Genomic DNA, 19,958 nt, shown 5'->3' on the forward strand with positions numbered 1-19,958 from the left:
GAAAAAAGAGGACAGGGAAGTGTCATGCTCTTGAGCACAGAAGGAAGGGGCCACATCAGCAACACCCTTGTCAGCAAGGGAGACGTTGCTTGGAGAAGACATGCAGGAGCGGCTGGGGCAGCCGTGGACGGAGGCTTCCAGCCGGTGTGTCGGACCTCGGGTCCTCCCGCACCCCGAGACTTCCAGCCCAAGGCCCAGGGGTTTGCCTCCGTGTCCGGACGACCCGAAGCACCAGTTAGGGGCGGTGGGCAGCTAGGTGTGGGGAGGAGAGGAGCTCGGAACAGGTCTCCTCGAGGAAGCGTGTCCACCCCTGTGAATTGCAGATCCTCCAAAATGGAGAAGCTCCTGCAGATCTGTCACTGGGACTTCGGGGGAGACCGGCGACCGGCGACCTCGAGGGGCCCCGCGGGGCTCCAGCCCCAGCCTCGCCTTCCGCGGGACGCCCGGGACCCCCAGGTCCGCGCTGGCGCCGCGGGTGCCGGCGGCCGGAGGCGCGGTCGGGGAGGCCAGCGCGGCCGGGGCGGGGCGAGGCGGGCGGAGGCGGCGCCTAGAAAAGGCGGCGCGGGCCGGTGCGGGCGGCGGGCGGCGGGGCAGGGCCGGCGGGAGCGCGGCCAGGCGAGGCCGGGGCGCGGCAGCGCGGGCCGCGGGGCGCCAGGCCTGAGCCGGGCGCGCGGGAGGAGCCCGAGGAGCCGCGGCCCGCGCCCCGCGCCCCGGACATGGTGGGCCACCTGCATCTGCGGGGCATGGAGGGCAGCCCGAGGGAGCAGAGCCGCGAGGGCCTGCTGGACAGCCCCGACTCCGGGCTGCCCCCCAGCCCCAGCCCCAGCCCGCCCTTCTACGCGCTGGCGCCTGGCATCCTCGACGCCCGCGCGGGGGGCGCCTCCTCCGAGCCCCCGGGAGCCAGCGAGGCCGGAGCGGTAAGGACGCGCCCTCGCGCGGGGTGGGCGAGGGGGCGGGACCTGCTTCCTCCTTCCCGAGCGCGGTGCCCGGCCGCTGCCCAGCGCCGCAGGTGGGGACAGGGGCCCGGGTGGGGTGATCCAGCCTGACCCCAGACCTGCTCCCTCGCGGGCCTCCCTCCAGCGTCAGGGGAAAGGGTCCCGAAGTTGGCTGCCTGGGATGGGCTCAGCCGGACGCCCAGGATGCAGGACGTCCCTGCCCCTGCCTGGGCTGCCTGTGGACCGGGCAGTGCCAGCGCGAACCTTTTTTTCTAACCAAACCCAGACAGAAACCCTCCTTCCCCGGAGGCTGAGGTGTTGACGTGGAGCTGGGGCCTCCAGGGGGGAAGGCTGGAGCCCCAGGTCGGCAGGCCCAGGTCCGGCTCCTGCCAGACCCAGCTTAGCTTCCCGCTGTGCCGGTAGGAACCCAGCTTGGCGGCTGGACCCACACTGGATTGCTGGGACAGTGCGGGCAGAGTGGGCACCAGCACAATTTGAGGAAATGGCCAGCCAAAGGGAGGGGAGGTTGCTGCCAGTCCAGTGCTCAGGGGTGCCATCTGTCACCTCCAACCTCTGTTCGCAGGGTGGATAGTAGCACCGCTCTGCTCTGCTGGCCCGGGATGCTGACTTGGTACCCCACCAGGCCTCTCCGTGCCTCTCCCTGGTAGCGGGCACTTCACTGGCCTCTCTTGCTCTTTTGCTGAGTGGCCCCCAAGGGGGCTCTTTAAAGTAGATCCAGCCTGCAGCCCACTCCCAGGCATCCTGGTTGCACTGATGTAGGGCACAGCTCCCACAGTGGGATTTTAAAAAACCCTCCGTTGATTTCAATGTGGGGCACCGTTTGGGAACCAGAGTCGTGCAGTGAACTTGAACTTTGTTCTGTCTTTGGGGGGCTGGGGTAGAAGGGGCACTGGGGATCTCCCAGAGTTGATGAAGGGATGAGGCTCTTTGCAGGGAACTCGGTCTTGCTGTCCCATGGGCCACTGTCCCACAGTCCCGCTTCAGCCTTGGCACATCACTCAGCGGGGACTCGGGCTGCATGTGTGGTGATAAGTCCCTGTGGTGTCTTCCATGAGGAGGGGACAGAGGTGGGCCTTCTCTTTGATGCCTGGTGTGACCCAGGCACCCTCTCCCAGGGCCTTCCTGCTCCCTCTGCCTTCCAGGCCCAGCCCGTGGCGACCACAAGAATGGCCGGGCTTGCTTGCCTGGCTGTTCTGTTGGATTCTATTTTTCCCTTTTCTTGCTAAACCAGATGCCAGGTGTGAAGCGGTGCTGCCCTGGTCTTTTGGCTGCAAATTAAAGCCTGGCCCCCCTTCTGTACCAGTAATGAACCCTAGCAATTGGGCAGCCCTTGCTTCGGGCCAGGTGCTGTCCCCAACCCTGGACCTGCATCATCTCCGGAACCTTCTCAGCATTCCTGGGAGTGGACTCACTCCTTTTGTTCCCGTTTTTCCAGAGGGGACCCTGAGGCACAGAGAAAGTGAGAAACGTCCAGAACTTCACAGAAGGCTGTGCTGGGCTGGAGCCACCCAGGAGCCTGACTCCAGGGTCCACCCCTGAGCCCGAGGCCCCCCTGCCTTTTCATGGTGTAGCTGATTAATTACCTCTTAAAATTTCTCAATAGAAAGACAAATGCGCCCACAGGTTTGAGAAGTTGCATTTAATAAAAAGAGAGGAAGTGGTTGCCATGGGCAACCCCCTCAGCCTCGGGGCTCTCCAGCAGATGTGGCCCCACCCACCACCCTGTGCCCTGGTCACTGGAGTTTGCTGATCCGGTGCTCCGCAGCACCCCGCTGGCTGGTGGCTCCCAGGCCCTCCCAGACGCAGATGTGGGCAGACTATCTGCTGCCGGGTTCCCCCTGAGGAGGAAGGCACTGAGACCGCTCTGTGTCCCAGTCGACTGTCCCAGGTGCCCAGGGAGGAGGTGGTGAGCCAGCCAGGTTCCTCCGCATCTCCTCGACCCTGGGTTGATATCTGGTTACTGGCACTGCCTGCCTGATCCAAGCTGGTGGCCCACACCCTGGCCAGGGGAGCTGCTGTCCTGTCCTCAAGCCCTGGCCACTAAGGTCCTCAGCAGCTGGTCCACTGCTTCATGGTGCTGGACGCGCCTGTTAAAGTTGACCGAGCTTTACTTCATCAAGTTGACCGAGCTTTACTTCATCAGTTTCCCCACTGTTCATTTGTTTGTTTTCTGGTACCAGGGACTGACCCAGGGGCATCTGACCACCGAGCCACACCCCTGACCTTTATATATTTTATTCAGAGTCAGGGTCTTGGTTGCTTAGGGCCTGGATAAGTTGCTGAGGCTGGCTTTGAACTCATGTTCCTCCGCCTCAGCTTCCTGAGCCCCTGGGATTATAGGCATGTCTACCTTGCCCTGCCCCTACTTTGTTTTGATAAGCTGGACTTGCCCTCTGGACAGTCCCCTGCTGATCCAGAGCTTCCAGATTGTCCCCAGGACATAGATGGCATTGGGACCAGGCTGGGGATAAGGGGCTCCTTCCCTCGTAGACTATGGTTTTCCTGCTCATGCTGGGAGCACAGATGGCACCTTCCTGTTGACTCCCAAACCAGAGACCTGGGGCCGGTCCTGTGTCCCACCAGTTACCTACTGAGCACCTCAGTGAGCCCTGCGAGGCTTGGGGACATGGCAGTGCACAGGCATTCGAGGTCCCTGCCCTCAGGAATTGGCCTTCTACGCGGGGTCAGGTGGAGTGACTTGCATCCCTATGACAGAAACTGGGTCAGGTGCCACAGTTTGGGCAGGCGGCCCGGGCAGGGACACTTGACTAAACTCCACAGTGGGTTGGGACAGGACTGGAGTGCGTCTAGGTGCAGGACAATGGCCAGGAGGCCGGGCGGCTGGAGCTGAGCTCCAGGGGGTGGGAGACCTCCAGGTTGAGCTGAGGCTGAAATCAAAACCCCTGCGGGTCACTTTGTGCGGTGACTGTTCTCTTTTAAAAAGTATCAGCAGCCCCCACCCCTGGGGGGCGCTGGTGCAGGGCACCTGGGGCTGAGCTCTGAGTGCCCAGGACACGGAGCTGGACCCGGGGTGTCTGCCAGCTGCGTTTGGATTACTGATGTCCAGCCGGCCAGGCAAGGGGCACAGCACCCACAGACAGGCGCTGGAATCCCAGACGGAGTGAGCGTCCCTGTCCTCCCTCCCTGCTGCGACCTGCCTGCAGAGCTGTGGGCGCCAGGCTGGCTGAGGAGCCGGGAGGACCGTGGGGCCGATGCCCGTCTCCCCACGTCCACGCGAGCACTTGGGGAGTTGGCCCGTCCTGTCTTACCTTCCTCGGGGAGACTGCAGGTGGCGCTTGGGATCTGGCCTTGAGCTCTCTGGGGTGCACAGCTCCCCCGAGGCAGCCAAGCACTGACGCACCTGGAGGTGACAGGTGAGCTGCGACCCCCTCTCCGACTCGGAGGTGAGAGGCCTTTCACCTTGGGTTCCTCCGGCTGCTGGTGGCCTGGTGTCACCGGGTGCTCCTGGGCACAGGGCGTTCTTTCCCAACCCTCTCTCCTCAGGGGTGCACTGAGGGTTCCCCAGAGGACGAGGCGCTGGCTGTCCCCGTCCCCGCCGTAGAGAGCGACCTGTGGGTCAGACTAGGGGGGAAGCTGGCGGGGCTGACGCCCTTCCCACCCTGGAAGATCCCTCAGCCACCACTTGGGGCCTGGCTGTCACACTCAGGACCCTGGGTCCCCTCATCCATCCGTTTGTGGCCTGCGATGGCCAGGCCAGGCGCGACAGGAGAGGCTGAGGGACCGGGGAGTCAGGGCCGGGGTGAGAGGACAGAGGTGCCAGTGAGCTCTGCCTCCCTGTGACCAAGAGGCCTGACCAGGACAGCGCAGAGGAGGGAACGTTGATCCGGGCTCGCGGTGTCGGAGGCCCTGTCCATGGTGGACGCTCCACTGCCGTGGCCTGGGTGAGGCAGGACGTCGTGGTGGGGGTCGGGGGAGCAGCTCAGGACGTGGCACCAGGAAGCAGGGAGAGCTGTGCTCACCAGGGACAGAACATGAGTTCCACAGGCACCTGCAGTGACCCCTTCCTCCAGCCACACCCTGCCTGCCCACAGGTACTGCCCAGGTAGCTGTACCAGAGGGAGACCCACGGATTAGGTTAAGGCTCCCACCCCCGGTCATGTCACCTCTGAGCATTCTTGCCCTGTTTCACACACGAGCCTTGGGGGGGGGTCACCTTACATCTAAACCAAAGCAGATGGCCCATGGGCACCAAGTGGGTGAGTGGACAAATGAACACAGATGGGAAGACAGATAAAGGGATGGAAGGGTGGACAGGTGGGTGAGTAGATGAATGGACAGATGGAATGGACAGATTAACAGGTGAATGGATGAATGGACAGATGGGTGGGTGGATGGATGGACGAGTGGATGGACAGGTGGATGGGTTGGTGGGTGGGTGGATGGATGGGTGGATGGACAGGTGGATGGATGGATGGATGGATGGGTGGGTAGGTGGATGGATGGACGGGTGGATGGGTGGGTGGATGTGTTGGTGGGTGGATGGATGGGTGGATGGGAAGACTTAGAAGACAGGAATCAGTCCGCCCCATGGCCCCAGTAGGCCCACAGGGGGGTCCCTGGCCAGCGCAGGTGTCGGAGCCTGCTCAGGGGGAAGAGAACCAGGTGTATTGGACCAGGTGGGAGGAGCTGTTTGCAGGAAGGGACACTGTGAAGACGGAGGGGAGGAGAATGGACGCTGACGCCTCCTTTCAGCCCGTCTGCTTCTTCCCCGGGGAACTGGCGTCTTTCAGGAGGTCAGCCGCGTCCCTGACCGTCCAGCTCCCTGCAGCAGGCTCTCCTGTCTGAAGCTCGGTTTTATCGGTGGCTTTAGTATGAAAAGAAGACCGACAGGTCACACCCTGTGGGTGCCCTGGGATGTGGACGTGGGCAGGAGCCACTGTCATGGGAACGATGTCGCTGACAGGGCCTGGCCTGACTCTCAGGGCAGGTGTGGTCAGTCCTCCTGGCCTCCTGGCTGGGGCGACCCCTGAACCAGCGACACCATCTGGGCCGTATCTGAACCACAGGGTGCTGAGGTGCTGCGGGGCCCCTTGGTGGCAGCAGGTGACGCGCACTTTCTTTGGTGCGGGAAGTGGGCTGTGGTCTTGCAGCCGCCCGGCCACTCCCTTACCTCTGGAAATGGCCATGCTCTGAGTCTTCAGGGAGACTCTGCCCAAGCCTTTGACCCAGAAGGGGGCCCTGGGGCCCTGGGCTGGTGGCCCACCTCTGGCCGGCAGACCCTGTGGGTGCCATCCCACTGCCCCAGGCTGCTGCCACACAGTGCCCCATGCTCATGGCTCTCGAGGCCACCAGGTCTGACTCGGGTGGCAGGGCCAGGCTCCTGAGGGCTGCAACGGAGCAGGTGTCCCACGCATGTCCTGGCTCCTGGTGGCCGCTGGCCGTCCTTGGCCTGTAGGTGCACCAAGCCTGTCTCTGCTGCCTCCACACGGCCCTCTTCCCTCTGTGTGTCCTTCGGCCAATTTCACCCTGAGCCAATGACCAGTGACGCTGGCCACTGGCTGAGGGCCACTCTAACCCAGGATGCCCTCATCAGACCTCAATCCCCTCTTAGACTGTTTCCAAAGGTCACTTCTGCAGGGGCTCAGGACCGGACGTACCTTTGTGGGGGACAGAAAGGAGTGGGCCCTGGGGACATGGCTGTCCCTCTGGCCTGCCTGTCCTGGGGAGCGAGCCCACTCTGGTGCTCCTCCTGGCCCAGGGTTGTGTGCTGTCTCCCTCCTGGTGTCAGAGCCTGGGGACTTGAGCTCCGTGTCCCCTGAGGCCTCGAGGCTCTCCGTGCAGCATGGTCCTCCGGGCCTCCTGGACTCCTCGGAAACAGGCTCTTTCCACGGCCCCCAGTGGCTGCCCGAGGTGCCATGGGAGGGAGAGGAGAAGACCGGACCCCAGGCCCAGGATCTGTCCACAGCCAAAGCCCTGCAACGTGGGGACAGGGACTTGTAGTGCTTCAGTAGCCCTCCCTTGCTTCCTTTTCCTTGTGGGGACAGGTCAAGGCCAACCGTAGCTCTGCACGTGAGCCCTTGGTCCCAAAATATCTTCTGTAGCTGGGCACACGCCTGTAATCCCAGTGGCTCGGGAGGCTGAGGCAGGAGGATCGTGAATTCAAAGCCAGTCTCAGCCAAGGTGAGGCTCTAAGCAACTCAGTGAGACCCCGTCTCTAAATAAAATTCAAGAAATAGGGCTGGGACGTGGCTCAGGGGTTACCCCACCCCCCAAAACAAATACCTTCCAAGCATGCCAAGCATGTCACAGCTGATCCCTGTAGCTACGAAGCCATCCTGCCCGAGCAAGGCCACTCGAGCCCTTGCCGAGGCTGCACGTGGCTTGGGTGAGGCCAGGACCTCTGGCCGGGCAGGGCTGTCATTTTGTGGCCTGGTTATGTCCCCTGCTGGCTGTGGCCCCTGGCCTGGGCCCGGCAGCCTGGCTGAACCTCCACAGCCCTGCGTGTGCTTGGACTCCCAGCCACCTGCGCTCTTGTCCTGGGCTGCGGGAGGGCACCTAAGTCACCAGGCCAGGGCACTGGCCCTCAGCCATGTCTCTGGGACCCGCTCCCTTTCTGACCTCCCTGGGGCCCCACACTCTCCTGGTGCCCAGGGGGAGGGCAGGCCTGGCTGGCCCAGCCTGGAGCAGCAGCTGGGACCAGGGTCTGAGCCAGCTGCAGGGTCCCTTCAGGGGACAGTGGGGGTGGAGTCAGGAAGGTGGCGCTGGGGGAGGGGAGAGGGGCCAGCGTCTGGCTGCCGGCCATTTGTTCCTCCTGTCCCTGCACCCGGTGCTGCCCTGGGATGCAGACCCACCAGGGAGCTGGCCAGTCTGGGCCCCATGCCTCTCGCACAGCCCCTCAGTGCCACTGTGGGTCCTCACGATGGCACTGCCTCCCGTCATGAATGACCAAGCCCCGCTCGGTGGGCGACAGCCAAGGAGCTCGGCAGATTCTCTTCAGGACAGAATAGCCTGGCTGGGGACAGGGCGCCTGGGCAGGGGCCGGGCTGGCCTGTCCAGGAGCTTTGGTGCCGCAGCCAGGGAGCAGGGCCCAGCAGGCAGCCTGGGGGTGCGTCCCCACCCTGTGTGGGCCCAACTCCGTGCTCCGGGCGACCGTGACCATCCCCGAGGGGTGTCCCGTTCCAGGGTGGCTGGCTGTCCTGCTGGGGCCTCAGTGTGCCTTCCTGGTCCACTCTGCCTGCTGGCCGGGGAGGTCCAGGGGCCCCGCTGACAGGCCGCTCGGTGCAAACTCCCCCAAGGCCCCGTGTCTGCCCTTCTCCTCTTGGGAACGGTCCCTGGAGTCCTGAGCGAGGACTTCAGGAGCCGTCTGGCCAGCCGGGCCCCCAGCCTGCGCCCGGTTTTCACCGGCTTCTGGTATCTTGATGGCGGCCTCCGGTGTGGGCAGGGCCCAGATGTTTTTCCAGCGGGGCCCCTTGGAAGGCGGCGCCCAGAGCTTGGCCCCGGGCCCAGCCTGTGAATCGAGCCTTGTCTGCCGGCCTGGCAGCAGGTGGGGGAGACCCGGCCGGCGGGAGGTGGCTGTCCTCACCCAGCCTGCTGCAGCCGCGCCAGAGGCACCAGAGGCTTGGGAACGGCCAGTCGCGGCTGACCATGGTGTGACCGTCTGTTGGGGGATCCGCAGTGAGGCTCAGGGAGCCGTGGCTCCGCCTGCACCTCCAACGCCTCTGAACCCCGTTCACACCCCACGCCAGCCTGGCCCCTGCCCCTCTCCTGGGGCCACTCCCTCTTGCAGGGGCCACACGGGGCCACCTGGGAGGTGCTGTTCCTTTGGCCCCAGCATGCAGCAGTGCCCAGCGAGCACCTCGTGTTTGTGGAATGCCCTGCAGCAGGGAGGCCATGGCTCCCACCTTACAGCCGGGGCTGGGCCCTGACTTACCGGGAGCCGTGGTAACCCCTCAGCCTCTACAGCTCTGGGTGGGCTCCAGTCAGGAAGGCAGAAGCCTCATGCAGGGATGGTGTCTTGTCTTCACCCTGTGCTGGACACTCCCGTGTGGGAAAGGGATGCCACTCCCTGCCTGTGGGGGCAGCCATGGGGGAGGGGAGCAGACGGCAGCAAACCCAGAACTAAATGCACGTGTAAACCTGGCCCTGGCTGGCTTGTGACAGGGCCAGGCGCGGGCAGTGGCTGCTGTGGCACTGTCCCCCGTGTCTGTAGCATGCCCGGCCCAGGGCCGAGAGGCTGCTTGCTAGTGGGCTTGTGGCTGACCCGCCCTGGGGCAAGGGAGTTTCCTCCCCCGGAAGGTTCTTCCCACACCAAGGGCAGGGGACAGCCAGTCCCCAGGGGCCAGCTGTCACAGGTAGGACCAACTCTGCTGGGTCCACACTCCCGGGCTCCCACGAGATGAGGTGAGGCCAGTCGCAGCTGACCATGGTGTAACTGATCCATAAAAGTGGGAACAAGGCAGCGTCATGGAGGACTCCCAGCAACGGATGGACAGGGTTCTTGGGGAAAGCCTGAGTCTGGTGAAGACCCCTTCAAGTGGAAAGAACAGGGAAGGAGACAGTTTGGCTTCATGCTGGGCGGCAGGCACAGGGTCTGTATTTTAAGAATCAATTTGGGGCAGGATGTGCAGCTTCAGGCATGGTTTGATCCAGGCAACCACACATGTTGGCAAGACTAAATATTTCACCGTCTTTGATTTCAGTTCTTCTTGGTGTTGCTTCAATCTCCAGTGGGGACAAGTTGGTCATTCACCCTCTGTCTGCTTCGTCACTTGGGGTCTTCTCTGGCAGAAAACCTGGGTAGCCCTCTCATTGGTCGCACGTGGGCCACAGGCCATGGCTAAAGCTAACCTGGTCCTGGGGAAGACATAGGCTTTTTCTGGGAGAGGTGGATGCTGGGTAGGCAAGACCAGGGCGTCACTGCCCAAGACTTCCCACTGGTCTCCTGTGCCTGTCTCGGTGCTGGGGGCTCCCCTGTGTCTCCCCGGCAGATGAAGCCCAGACACCTATTCAGTGGGGTTCCTACCCCTCTGGAGCCTGCTGCAGCCTCAGGTGGTACCAGGGACACTTGGCCTCCGAGGAACACTGTTCCCGGTCCTCATAGGGTGTCACCCCTAGGGCGCCCAAGAGTGGTTGTTCCCGTCCCGCAGGCCTCTGAGCCTGGCTCTGGGGCTTGCTGGGGCCTGAGTGGCAGTGGGAACGTTACTGGGTCCCCTTCCTGAGAGTCCAGGAATGGGGTGCAGGCTGAAGGGTGGGTCCAGGTGGGCGTGCTGGGGCAGAGGGACACTGGGGTGACTTCTCAACAGAGCCCACAATGCAGCTTCCAGACCAAGCCAGGGTTGGAAGGGGTCGGGTGGCCAGACTGTGCCCAGCAGGGAGCTGAGGTCCAGCTACAGGGCTCTGCGGCCCCTGTCCACGAACCTCCCGCAGCCCTCTGCCCCCCTGCAGAACCCCCCGGCCCCCGAGATGAGGCCCCGGATGCTGCCGGTGTTCTTTGGGGAGAGCATCAAGGTGGACCCGGAGCCCACGCATGAAATCTGGTGAGTGGGTCACAGCCCAGTGGGGCAGGGGCGCTGGCCCTGGCCGGGGTGGGGTGGGTCCAGGCCAGCCTGGGGTTTTGCAGGCCCCTCCCTCTGGGTGCTGCCCCTTGCCCATGGCCCCTCCTGGAGCCTGTGCTTCTGGCTCAATTCCAAGACGTCTAGAAGGGCAACTGGGGCTCGGGTCAGTCACTGAGGCTCTCTCCTCTGGGGGCCCCAGGGGACCTTCTGGGACATCTTTGATAAACTCATTGGAAGTTGTGTGAACAACTCGCCCCGTGCCCAGCAGGCCCCAGATTGGGCATCTTCCTGCCTCCCTTCTTCCAGAGGCATGAGAGAGGGCAGGTGCCACCTTGCCCTGTAACTCCAAATACGTCCCTATTAAGGGACACTCCCCCATGACAACAGCTTTGTTGTCAAAACCAGTAAGTCCAATGTCCTCGACTTCTATCCTCAGCCCCAATCACGCAGGTTCATGCCAGTCCAGGATCCACGCAGGCTCGTGTGTTGCGTTGGGTCGTCCCCTCCTGGGACAGCCCCTGGGCCTGCCTGTGACCTCCTCCTGACCAGGGGTCCTTGGGTGGGGGACGCGGGGGACGCCTCCTGGCTCACTCCTCCCTCCCGCCCCCAGCTGCAGCTCTGAGGTCCAGTTCTCCTCCGAGAGGCGCTTCCGCGACAAGGTGTTCTACGCGCCGGTGCCCACGGTCACGGCCTACAGCGAGACCATCGTGGCGGCGCCCAACTGCACGTGGCGCAGCTACCGCAGCCAGCTGACCCTGGAGCCGCGCCCGCGCGCCCTGCGCTTCCGCAGCACCACCATCATCTTCCCCAAGCGCGCGCGCAGCTCCTTCCGCACCACCCTGCGCTGCAGCCTGGGCCGCGCGCGCCGCTCCTTCACGGCCAGCGTGCAGCTGCGGCTCTGCGCCCCGCCGGCGCCCTAGGCCGCCCGTAGCCAGCGCCCCGCACCGGCCCGGCCCGCGATGCCGGCCTCCAGCCGCGCAGGAGCACGTGGCGGGGTGGCGGCAGCTCCAGGGAGGGAGGACACCTGGCTGTCCTTGCTGGGCACAGAGGTGTCCCCGGCTGCGCAGGCGCCGCTCTGGGGCTGTGTGAGGGCACAGCGGTGCCACCCACGCCCGCCCCGCCCCTGGAGAGGGCGCTTTCCAACATGGGCCTCTCATTGGTGCAGCCCACGTGGCCAGTGGCCCTGAGACCAGAGGGCTGGGCCCAGCCCAGCACCAGCTCTGGAGGCCATTGAGCGGGAGGTAGCAGAGGCCAGCGCTAAGGCTGGAATGTGCCTTGAGCCCCTGCCATCCAGGGTCCTGTGGCCGCCAGTGTGGACAGTCCAGGGCCCTGCCTGCCAAGGAGGCCTTTAGCCTCCACACCCTGAGCCTCACTGCAGGGAGGCCCCAGCCAGCACCTGCCACACCACCATTACCCTTGGCGCTGGGACTTTGGGACCTCAAAGCCATCTGCCAGGTGCCAGGGGGAGGCTTCAAGCTCCTGGGAACCTGAGCCCTACCCAAGGCCAGTCTGGACTCCAGGCTCTGAGCATTGCTGTCTGCTTAAGGAGAGACCGCAGGGCCTCGTCCATTCCTGCCAAGGCTCCAGCTGACCACGTGATTCTGAAAGCCAGGAGCCCAGCCATACATGCTCTGCTCCCGCTCCCTGGGACACCTCAGGTGGCATGGGGCCACGCCCGGGCCACTGAGCCCACACCCCAGAGGCCCCTGCTGTGGTCACAGAGATGTCCCCCTGAACCTTCCTCCCCCAGACCTGAAGGCACCCAGTGGGTGGGCGGCTGGCTGGCTGCTGCTCCCCTGGGAACCCCCAGGAGTGGAGGGGAAGGGCCTCTGGGGCTGCAGCGCCCCCCACCAGGAGCCAGGAGGGGCACGAGGAGGTGAAGCCAAGTGACCTATGTATTTTTATGTCTATGCAGACAGCGGTCCCAAGGTACCTCCCTGATTGACAGATAACTTAAGAAGTCAATTGATCATCGGAATAAAATGTGCAAACCCCAGGGGGCTTCCTCTCCTGTGTCTGAGACCCTCCCAGCACCGCTGGGGTAGGGATGGGGAAGCCAGGTGTCCCTGGGTCAAATCTCCCTTGGCCCCACCCAGTTTCTCGGGGACCCTACTTCTGGGGGACAGGAAGCAAGTTCACCCCTATCCTGCTGACAGCCAGCCTCAGTGTCACCCCCACCAGAGGGCTGACCAACAGACGCAGAGGCCAGGTCCCCCCCGGGCGGGCAGCCTAGAAGTCCTTTATTTTGTAGTGCTGGCAGCTGACCCCTGGGCCTCGAGTCGCAAGAGCTCTGGCACACAGCCGCGCTGAGTCTGGGATAGGCTGTCCTCCTTTGCTCGTCCAGGAGTCCCTGTCCAGGGGTCCCAGGCCCACGTCTCCTGGGAGCTTCACCCCACCCCTCCCACTGGGTTGGTTAAGTGCATAAGACGAAGGTGGCATTTTTGGAAAACCAGAAAATGACCTCACTGAGCAACAGCTGACCCTTTCTTAGAAACTCTGGGTCCCCCAACTTGGCCGGTATCTGGTCACCTGATCTCCAAACAGTCCCCAGCTGAGCCTCACATGAGCCTGTCCCACAGCCTTGTCTCAACCCATCTCTCCCCAAGACTGCCACCCCCGGGAGGGCATCCTGACTGCACCCAGCAAGCCCCGGGGCCTGGAGGCCTGTCCACTCCCACACCAGGACTTCTGCAGAGCCCCGTGCCTTTCCTGTAGTCACTGGCTCAGATGGGGAGGCAGAGCCAGGTCCCAGGTGAGGGTCTAGCTCCAACCTTGGGCACCATACCCACCGTCATAGAGGGGGCTCCAGACAACCCCCCAGCCCGGCTCCAGACCTGGGGTTCCCTACCATCCATGTGGGGCAGGAATCTCATTTCTGCCAACCTCCCAATGTCCTAGAATATGGTGACATTTGCCCACAGCTGTCCTCTATGAAGCACTTTCTAATTTTCTGTTGTTTGGAGGTTGCAAGAGGTTTGGAGCAAAATACAGGGTCAGGAGGGGAAGGGATGAGCTCCACTCCACCCCCGGGGGTTCTGCTTGGTGTGATGGGCACAGCCTGCCCTGTGCTGAGAGGACGTGAGGGGGGCAGTGAGTTCAAGGACAAATGCCCTATTGGGTTTTGAAATGTGCCTAGGAGTTTTCCTGGGAGACGAAGGTGAGGGGAACTGCATAAGTCTGCATTTTAAAGATAGAGGGAGGAAGAGTCCACGGGGGTGGGGGTGGGGGTGGGTGGAATGGCCTCCGGCTGGATGCAGGTGGGAGATGGCCATCAACCAGGTGGCACCAGATCACACCCTGTGGTGGGTTGGGCCACCGTCCTTCAGAGAAGGCAGATAGAGAGGCCCCGTGGCTGGCCTCTGGTCTGTCCCCACACAGCTCTGACTGCAGCCGAGGGAGGGGCCAACCCCTAGCAGCTGGTGTGGCCAGCTGGGACTGACCCATCTGGACCCCTGCAGGGGGCTGGTGTGTGTGGAGGAAGAGGGTCAGGGAGCCCACACTGCCACCTGCCTGCCACCTTGGTACTATAGCTGGGGAGCAGGCTGACCCCCGTCGGGAGGCGTCGGGATCCTCTCTGCAAAAGAGAAATAAAGCCCTTGAGGTGGACGCCACACCTGGAGGCCAGGCCTGCACGGGTCTGAGGCCCTCGGGTCCCCACCACAGCGGTGGCTGAACCTTGCCGGGCATTGAAGGCTGGGGTTGACAGCAGAGGCTGGGCAGGGGTGATGATTTCTCTCTTCGGGGACCTGGGCTCTCCTCTGTGCTCTCCTCAAGGCCCTGCGAGGGTTGGTCTCTGTGGGGCCAAATGGGAGGCTGGAGACAGGAACCGGCTCAAGCCCGGCCGTCGTCCCCCGGGAGCCTGTCGGAGCCTCGGAAGCGGCTCTCCAGCTGCATGACCCCTGACCCAGGCCAGACATGGTGGCCCTGCTAACCAGCCACTGGGCCAGGTGGGCCTCCTTCTGGGGACAGGGGGCCATCTGTCCCCAAGTGGGCTGGGGCTAACATCCTGGGGTGCTTGGGCCTCGGAGGCTGAGGGCGATGGCTGGCTGGGTGCCATGACCTGGGACTCCCGTGCTGGGCAGGAGGAGCAGAGCCACCCCTTGGTAGACACTGCCGGGGTGCTCACCCTCTCAGCCCGCCCTGGGCTTCCCTGGCTGTCCTCTGCCCACATGCCTGGTCAGTCCTGGGGCAGGGTGGCTGGGCAGGGCTCCGCAGAGGCCAAAGGAAAGAGCAGGAGGTGGGCAGAAGCCAGGCTTGGCCGAGGAAGATCGGCGCTGTGGCTAGTTCAGGCTGAATCTGCAAAGGTGGGCAGCTGCAGACCAGGAGCTGGCGGCTGCCCCCCTCTGCCCGGGGTTGGAAGTGAGTGTGGGGAAGGCTGCCCACTCCTTAGCACCAATGTAGGGGGCAGGCGTGACAGGAAGACCAAAGGACCAACAGTCATAGGGGACCTGTCACCACAGCTGACGTCTGGACACACCAACCAAGGTGTAGATGCTGGGCACCTCCTCCAGGGGTCCGCCGGTGTGAACACTCAACACCTCTGCCATGGGCAAGTGCCATGCTCCCTCACCACGTGACTGCACCTAATGTGACTTTTCAATGTCCCGAGGATGACACCCTTCCCTTGCCTTTCTCATGGCAAAGGGTGAGTCAAAGGGGATACTCCTAGCGTCCCTTGGCCCCCAGTTGCCCGCCCTCTTGGCTGCCCCGTCCAAAGCAGAGAAGACACTTCTGTATCGAGTATGATTCGCTTTTTAATTAGAACAACGTGTGTAAATGACAGAAGGCCACCACCATGCGCAGATGGTGGCCACAGAACACGCATCAAACTCGTTCTGCCCAAGGAAGGGAGGGATGGAGGGCGTGGCGGCTGTGAGCCGGCGGCCTGCCCCGGGTCCCGTGGACAAGGGGTCACCGGTGGTCGGCCTGCACGCTCCCCAACGTAAGCGGAGATCCAAAGCACAGCAGCATAATACTGGGTGAGTCCTTCCTCGCATAAAACATCTGAATTAATTCATCGAAGGTATCAAAAATATACCCTGTAAACCAACACGTCGCCCCGCGCCCCCCCCCGCGGGCAAGAGGGCCACATCCAGGTCCTGTGGTTCTGCTGCCCCAGGCCGTGCCCAGCCCTCCCGTCCCCCGCCTGGTCTGACGTGGTTCCCAGCAGTCTTGTGGGGCAGCCTATGGGGACTGACAGAGCGCTGCAGGCTGGACAGTGCCCGTCCGTCTGTCCCGAGCGCTAAGCGGGATGGGGGCGGGGGCTAGCTCAGTTTAGACTTTGGTTCCAAATGGAGAAAGGGGAGGCAGTGGCATGGAGGCGCCTGGTCATCCTCTTTCGGGTCCCTGGTCACCCCGGCTGCGTGCTTGTGGTCACCATGCGCTCACTGTGTCCCCTCCCCGGCCTGCTGCCCTCCCCTCCCCTCCCGAGCACCAGGTGAACGTGCCCTGAGTACGGTCACTGTGCAGGGCCAGCCGGGGTGGGGGTCTTAGTTAAGGCTTTAGACAGGCAGGATGCCAGCTCCGGGTGGACAGACGGACGGACGGAAGGACGCGCGGGCAGACTTGGGGCTCCTTCCTTGGTGGGGTGCGTCGCAGCCACCTGTCTGCCTCCTGGGCCGTCCTGCTGCGGGCGGGGACCTGCACCGTGCCCACCGGCTCACTCGCTGTCGGAGAGCGTCTCGTACTGCGAGCACAGGAGGGGCTTGGGCTCCTCCTCCCAGGCGTGGTGGGGGCCGGCGAGGGGCCCACTGCCCGCAGGGAAGCCGGGTGGGGGCGGGGAAGCCATGGCACCCGCCTGCAGCCGCACGAACAGGGGGTTGTAGGGGAAAGGCGTGGAACCTGTGGCAAAGACAGGCAGCTGCTCAGGAGGCCCGGCCACTGCCCTGGACTAGGCCTTCCAATGTCTGCCCTCGGCCCCACACTCCTGACCCCCAGGCCTCTACCTGGGTCACCTGGATGGCAGCAGTGACCTGTGCCCCACCGTCTGCTCCTGAGGCCTGGGACCCCTCCAGCATCCCCAGACCACCCATTCCCTACTCAAGGCCTGCAGCGCTCCCCGGTGGCCACAGAGGGATGTCCAGCTCCATCACAGACTGCCAAGCCCAGTGCCACACCTGCTCCCGCAGCCTGGTCTGTGGCTTCCCTGGCAGCTCCAGTTACACTGTGTCCTAGCCTGTGCCCGTCAGCCGCCAGGACGCAGCTGGCCAGGCCTGCACCGTGCTCAGTGGCCCTCCCTGCCCAGGCCCCATGGCCGACCAATGCCCACCTGCGGATGAGGGCCGGTCTTCCCACACACGGTTGGTGAGTGGCGTCCGGCGGTTGCAATCTCCCTCCGAGTGCACCGAGGAGACAGAAGGTGGGCGGTCCCCGGACGCCAGGCCCGGGGCAGGGGACTTGGCTTTTCGACTGCTGGGTCTGCCAGAGACCTTGGCTTTCCCACCACCACCTACAAGGGGACAAAGTGGGAAGGGCTGTGTTGGACACTGGAGATGACACATGCTGCAGAGGGTGGGGGAGACATCCTGCCCAGGGGAAGCCACCTGCTTCTGGGTCCTCCGAGGAGAGGCCAGAGCACAATGACTCCCTGCCTCCAGGAGGCCAAGGTCGACCAGATGGCCAGACCCAGTATGGGCCTGCAACTTGGGAATCAGTCTCCCCTGAGGCCAGGCTGCTGGCCCCTCAGGCTGCCCTGCACCTCCCCACACCCTGGGGCTAGAACTCTGGGCAGGAAGCCTCTGCTGGACTCTGAACATTGCCCAGAATGGCACTGGGGCTGGGTGGGCTGCAGGCCTCTGCCAAGAAGCCGGACCCTGAGGCCAGGCCTGACCCTAAGAGTCCAGAACCTCCTGGAGCCTCAGTGTCCAGGTTGGACACCGAGCCCAAGGTCCCCGCTTGGCTCCCTGCTGAGAAAAGCAGGTCCTAACAGGGCAGGGAGCTGGCCCTTAGGCTCTTGGGCACGATAGGAATGTGGGGCTCCCTTCAGCCCCAGGGCCAGCAGGCCACATGCAGGGGACCTGGCTGCTGACCCCACTGTCCACGCAGCACAGGTAGGTCCTCCCTGCAGCCTGGTCTCCCCAGGGAGACACGAGCTGGGCACGGGCACGGGCAGAGGCCCAGCGGGGGCGGGGGCAGCCGTGGGCAGCAGTGAGCGTCCAAGAAGCAGCAGGCCCGGGCCTCGTGGGCACTGGGTGCCGCAACCCCAGGTGCCAGCCCAGCTGCAGATCAGCAAATTCCAGAGACATCAAATGCGCACAAAATAGTCACAAGCTCCAAAGCTCAAGGGGGGCTCAGAGGATTAACGACACAGGGACGGGACAGAGGGGCGGGGGGCCTGCAGACCTGGCGAGGCGAGCGTGTGGTCGCTCCGTCCGTCAACAGCGGTTATGGGCATAGCGGCAGCGGGCAGGCTGGCACTGGCATTCAGAGGGTTAAAAGCATTGGCGCCGAGTGGCGGGGGCTCTTCCCACTGATCATATTTACCCATGAGTGCCTTTCTAATAATGGCCTCCAGCCCCATGTTGGTGCTGGCGTGCTCCTGCACGGCCGGACTTCTAGAGGTCATAAGGCCTGGGGGAGACAGACAGACGCACACAGAGGGTGGCCACACATGGGGCGGCCGGGGAGAGACACGTGAGCACGTTTCTGCAAAGCAACGCCCTCCACCTCCCGCTCCTCCTGCAGGGTGAGGTTGCCTCCGGTGCCTGGGCAGGCTGGGCAGGCTGGGCTGGCAGGGCAGACAGCCCTCGGCCTCGGCTAGCCGGGCTGCTTTGCTGTGACTCCCAGTGGCCCTAAGAGGAAAGGTGGGGCTGGGAAGGGCGGGGCCGAGGGGACACAGAGGACGGGGTGGGGCGGGGAGACCCGGCCTGGGGTCTAGGTGGTGGGACTGAAGGGACCTAGGGAGGGAAGTGACTGGTTGTCCTCCCTGTGCCCTTCCCCTGAGAGGCCTGGGGCCCGCTGTCCCTGCTGATGCCCCCAGCTGGGCCTGACTCTGCCCTCTTCCCTCTCCCCACCCAGAGCCAGAGAAAGAAGGGCCAAGACGGGCGCGAGGAGAGGGGGCGCGAGGTGAGGGGTCATAGCCATGCAGTTATGTGCGTGCAGGGACAGGGTGGAGCTGGGGGCAACTGCGGACAGCCTGGCCACCCCACTGGCACGGCCCCCCATGGGACACAATGGCCACCAACACATGAGCCCTGGCGAGCCGGCCACAGAGGCCCTCTGTGCGGTCCCGCTGGGCCTCCTCTTGAGCCACAGGCCTCCCCCTCCATCCACGTGTCCACCTGGGCCTCTGCAGCCCCCTGCAGGCACCTCTGTCCTCGGCATTTTGCTTCCAAAAATTTCCGAGGAACCCCCAGCACAGGACAGGCGGGGCTTCGGCTGCCCTTCACTGGTCTTAAACTAGCTCACGGCTTCCTGAGCCAAGGGGCCACTTTTAAAGCCCCCGCTCCTGGGGCAGCAGATGGCTGTTCACTTCCCTGTCCTTCCCTGGGTTCAAGGGTGCTGGCCACTGGGACCCCTTGCAGCTACTGGGCCTCCCAGTCAGAGGCAGGGCCCAGTGCAGCCAGTCAGGTCATCTGTCAAGGTGAAACCTGGGCCCAGGGACCAGGGCCTGGGGAAAGTTGGTTTTGTGGACTAAACTGCTTTCAAGAAACAACAACAAAAAAATAATGATAAGAATGTTTTTAAAACCCTGGTACAGTCTGCACTGTCGGCTCGATGCTCCACACCTACGCGCCCGCTACACCCCACCAACGGCCATGTCTAACCATCTGCTGCTGCAACCCTTGTCCCCTTGTGCCTGGTGCACGGGTCTCTAGCAGGGACAGATGGACACGGTCCCGGGGACCATAGCCCCTGGTAACATCCAACACTGTCCTCTGCTCACCACAGTCTAGGGCTCTAGGCCACCAAGAAGGTCAGCACAGCTCCCCTGCCCTCCAGGAGGGTGATACCAGGTAAATGCAGGAACCAACCCCACAGACCCCAGCTCCTCAGCCGGCAGGGGGTCACCCCAGTCTGCCCTAGGCTCAGCCACTGCTCAGAGGTACTTCACCAAAGCCCCACCCCTCTGCCTTCCACAGGGACAACTGTGGACGGCCCAGCCACCCTGCTGGCATGGCCCCCAGTGGGACTCGGACAGGGCCCCACTAGAGGCTGGGGTTGGGGAAGAGTCTATCCAACAAAATATCACAGGAGTCTTAAATTTCAGTGTAAAAACACGTGAGCTTCAACCCAGCAATTCATACGTGTGCATTTGATTTGGCAAAAGTCCATCCATCGTCCCCCGCCCCACCCCCGCTTGAATTCGTGAGTAAACTGGAGGCTCAAGCCATGGAAAGTGACCACCAAGACCCCAGGGCTTCGCTCCTTGCCTGGGCCCACACCTGGTCTGAGCGCTGCAGCCTCCACCAGAGAAACCCGTCTCCGGGCAGCGCCCACCAGCGCTCACTGAGCTCAGGGGACCGTGACCTTGAACTCCAAAGACACC

At 63.6% G+C, this 19,958-nt stretch overlaps 2 protein-coding genes across 13 annotated transcripts in view; one reads left to right on the forward strand and one right to left on the reverse strand.

Moving 5' to 3' along the window:
- Positions 1 to 640: 640 nt before the first annotated feature.
- Rflna (refilin A) lies at positions 641 to 12,461 on the forward strand. 2 transcript variants are annotated; one of them, XM_076866508.2, is made up of 3 exons: positions 641 to 917; positions 10,344 to 10,453; positions 11,082 to 12,461. In XM_076866508.2, the coding sequence occupies exons 1-3, from the start codon at positions 717 to 719 to the stop codon at positions 11,389 to 11,391; spliced, it is 621 nt and encodes a 206-aa protein (XP_076722623.1). In that variant the 5' UTR covers positions 641 to 716; the 3' UTR covers positions 11,392 to 12,461. The 2 variants fall into 2 exon arrangements, with proteins under 2 accessions (XP_076722623.1, XP_076722625.1); XM_076866510.2 differs by having other exon boundaries at positions 10,362 to 10,453.
- A 2,762-nt stretch (positions 12,462 to 15,223) lies between these two features.
- The window catches only part of Ncor2 (nuclear receptor corepressor 2), a 41,204-nt gene continuing 36,469 nt past the window's right edge, over positions 15,224 to 19,958 (reverse strand). For 8 of the 11 annotated variants that reach the window (XM_077109079.1, XM_077109078.1, XM_077109068.1 and 5 more), the window contains 3 exons: positions 17,813 to 18,040; positions 16,740 to 16,919; positions 15,224 to 16,312 (listed from right to left, as the gene is read on the reverse strand). In XM_077109079.1, coding sequence (XP_076965194.1) covers positions 16,131 to 16,312; positions 16,740 to 16,919; positions 17,813 to 18,040 — 590 coding nt within the window. In that variant the 3' untranslated portion in view covers positions 15,224 to 16,130. The remainder of the gene's footprint in view (positions 16,313 to 16,739; positions 16,920 to 17,812; positions 18,041 to 19,958) is intronic. The other 3 variants (XM_077109075.1, XM_077109072.1, XM_077109073.1) reach the window with 2 other exon arrangements.

The sequence above is a fragment of the Callospermophilus lateralis genome, chromosome 1 (genome assembly GCF_048772815.1).
Source record: "Callospermophilus lateralis isolate mCalLat2 chromosome 1, mCalLat2.hap1, whole genome shotgun sequence".
Classification (NCBI taxonomy): Eukaryota; Metazoa; Chordata; class Mammalia; order Rodentia; family Sciuridae; genus Callospermophilus; species Callospermophilus lateralis.